Consider the following 3,266-nt stretch of genomic DNA (forward strand, 5'->3'; position numbering starts at 1 on the left):
AGAGGCAGTAGGAGCAGGTCCTCTGCTCCTGAACCTCTGAGTGAACTTTTGAATGAGACTGATGCTCTCATTCTCTACACAAATGAGGAAAGCAGAGTCTGAGAAAAGAAAGACTTACCCACAGCCCCAAACAAGCTAGGCTCTTCAGGGACAGAGGGGGGAGTGGCATCCCAGGGGACTCGCAGTCTCACTTCAGGGAGCAGGAACCCAGGCCTCAGAGACAGGCTAGTGGGTTGCTAAAAGGAGCAGACAGGCAAAAGGGACACACACACACACACACACACACACACACACAGAATCTGGGACTCCAGCAAAACACAGCTGTTCCATGGGGGACATTCTCCTGATTGGTGGGGAGCCAGAGAATAGGGGCAGGGGGATGAGCTCAGCACCCACCCCAGCTCTGCTCACAAAGGAGACTCCTGCAGAGCACCCACCCTCCTACCTTCCCCCTTCCCAGGCCAGAGAGGACTCCGGGTGCCACAAGGGGGTTTATTCCAGTCACAGCTTCCAGAGAAACTCAACAATAAATTACATCATTAAATAAACTCCCTCCTGGACCACACCCCCTTCTGCCCCTTCTCCACATGCTCCCCCAGAAGGCTGTGGGGACTCGGCCAGGCCCACCCCCTGCACTAGGCCATAGGGGAGTGAGCCTCACTAGGTTCTCACATGCGAGGGCTGGAGGAGAGTCTCCCCGCCCTGGTCCTTGGCCCCCTTGCACTCACTTGCCTGACCTTGACAGCTGGGCAGCTGCTAGTCAGCTGTCTCCTCCGGAGGGTGTGTGTAGGAGGGGACAACAGCCGCCCTGCGCAGGCCTGTGTACCTAGAGGTGTGTGGGGTTCTCCAGAGAGGGATCCGTCTTAGTCATGTGCAAGACCACGGTGGGGGCCTTATAGTGACAGTGAGTGCCACGGCCATAGCCCCCCGGGGCCCGGCAGGCCTTTGCACGGGCCCGGCCAGCTGCCATCTTGCGGTGGCATAGGCTCTGCCAGGTCTGGAAAGTCTTGGAGCTCCATACCCAGACACCGCTGGTGATGCCCACCACCAGCGACATGAAGATTTTGAGCATAAAGACAGCCACGGTGGGCACTGAGCCCCCTTGCAGCGAGCAGTCCCTCCGGCCGCCAGGCATGCTGGCTGGGGAACACGGCTGCTCTGTAGCCCGAAGGCGCCAGAAGTCCATGTTGAGGCGTTCATAGACGTAGCACACAATGACGCATGTGGCTGGCACTGTGTAGAGGATAGAGAACACCCCAATCTTGACCATGAGCTTCTCCAGCTTCTCTGTGTTGGTGCCACCTGTCTTCATGATCTTGCGGATGTGGAAGAGGGCCACGAAGCCAGTCAGGAGGAAGCTGGTGCCCAGCACCAAGTAGCAGGAGAGGGGCACCAGCACGAAGCCTGTGAGAGCAGCCGCGTCCATGCTGGCCACATAGCAGAGGCCAGTTAGCTCGTCCCCGGCCACCTTGCGCAGGGTCAGGATAATGATGGTCTTCAGGGCTGGCAGGCCCCAGGCTGCCATGTGGAAGTAGCTTCCGTGGGCCTCAATGGCCTCGTGGCCCCATTTCTTGCCGGCTGCTAGGAACCAGGTGAGTGTCAGCACAACCCACCACAGCGAGCTAGCCATGCCGAAGTAGTAGAGCAGCAAAAAGACGAGGGTGCAGCCCGTGTTCTCTAGGCCCTCCTGGATCACATAGAGCGCACCCGCCTCCTGGTCACAGGCTACGCTCTGGGCTCCGGCCACCGCGCGGATGAGGAAGGCCAGCGAGTAGACGTTGTAACACATGGAGAGGAAAATGATAGGTCGCTCCGGATACTGGAAGCGGTGAGGCTCCAGCAGGAAGGTGAGTACGGTGAAGGCCGTGGAGAAGAAGCACAGCGCTGACCACACAGCCATCCAGACGAGCGCGAAGTCTTTGTCACGCCGCGACCAGAAGACCTCGACACCCGGCCCGCAGCGCGGCGCGCAGGAGCGGCTCTTCTCTACGTACTGGAACTTCTCGGGATTCTCGCAGGTGCCGCCGCCGCCCAAGCCCGGGGCTGCCTCGCCGGGGGGCCGCGCGGGCCGCGGCGCCACAGGCAGCATGCCCAGGCCCTTGTGGGGTTCGGCGGGGCCGGCCGTGGCGTTCTCGGGTGCCTCCATGCAGAGAGCGTGGGGGTCGTTGCGCGTGGGCAGCCTGGCGCAGTCCAGCGAGTCCGGCCACCCAAAGTTGAACTGCTCCATGATGGGCGCGCAGCGCAGCCGCGCCTGCTCGCACATGGGCCGGCAGGCGGGTATGGGCGTCGAGACCTGGTCGGTGCACATGGGCGCGTAGAGTGAGCACAGGAAGAAGCGCAGGTGGCTGTGGCACCCGTACTGCACGAGCGGCGCAAACTCGGTCAGCTCGGCGGCCGCCTCGCCTTGCGACGTGTGGCCCAGCAGGTTGGGCATACGGGTCAGGTTGTAGCCGATGCCGCGGCACATGGGGATCTCCACCGCCTGGCACGGCGGTGGCCCGCGCCCGCGCTCCGGGTCGAAGCGGCCGATCTCCAGCGCCGCGCCGCCCGCCGCCAGCAGCTGCCACAGCAGCAGCGCCCGGCGGAGCGGCGGCACGGCCATCCCGGGCTGCCCCGGCCGAAGGCGGGAGGTCGGCCCCGGCTCACTCGGGCCGCGCCGTCCGGCGCCCCCGTGCCGGCCCGCCACGTCGCGGGGCGCGGGCCATCGCCGAGCCGCCCGTGTGTGTCCGGGCGCAGCTGGGCGCTCTGAGCAGCGAGCAGGAAAGCCGCCCGAGAGAGAAGAGGCGCCGAGCCGCCACCGCTGCTGCCACTCCAGCGGCCGCGGAGCCAGAGCCGGCGCCGCCTCGGGAGGCCGCCGCTACAAGCCTCGGGGTGGGGCGCCGGGTGGACAAGCCCAGGGGCGGATCCTCTGCGCGCCGGGCCCGCCCCCGCCCTGGTTTTAAAGGCGCCGCATCGGGCAGCCACCCCGGGGCACCCCGGGGCACCGCGCGGTGCGGTCCTGTGGGGCGCGTTGTAAGTACCACATCGTCTGCTCGCTCACACTCGATTATTCCCCTTCCCTTGCTGCCCAGTCTTTCCCCGCAACAGGACAGTCAGCCGGGAGATTCCCCCTTCTCCATACTAGTTGTCTCTTCTTATCCCGGGTGAGGAGACGCTTTCTAATGCTTCCAAGCGTGGGAAGCCATGGCCTTGAACTCAGTGACACTTAAGTGCTGCCTCTGCCTTTTCATAGTTGTATGTGATTTTGAGTTCTTCTCTCTAAGCCT

The 3,266-nt window shown here is 63.8% G+C and overlaps 1 protein-coding gene across 1 annotated transcript; it reads right to left on the minus strand.

The window, feature by feature from the left end:
* Positions 1-598: 598 nt before the first annotated feature.
* FZD9 (frizzled class receptor 9) lies at positions 599-2,602 on the minus strand. The gene has a single exon (XM_054589257.1). It carries the CDS (start codon positions 2,600-2,602, stop codon positions 827-829), a length of 1,776 nt encoding a protein of 591 aa, XP_054445232.1. The 3' UTR covers positions 599-826.
* Between the last annotated feature and the right edge of the window lie 664 nt (positions 2,603-3,266).

This window comes from Pteronotus mesoamericanus, unplaced genomic scaffold (genome assembly GCF_021234165.1).
Source record: "Pteronotus mesoamericanus isolate MK-2021 breed Mesoamerican mustached bat unplaced genomic scaffold, CSHL_Meso_final scaffold_167, whole genome shotgun sequence".
Classification (NCBI taxonomy): Eukaryota; Metazoa; Chordata; class Mammalia; order Chiroptera; family Mormoopidae; genus Pteronotus; species Pteronotus mesoamericanus.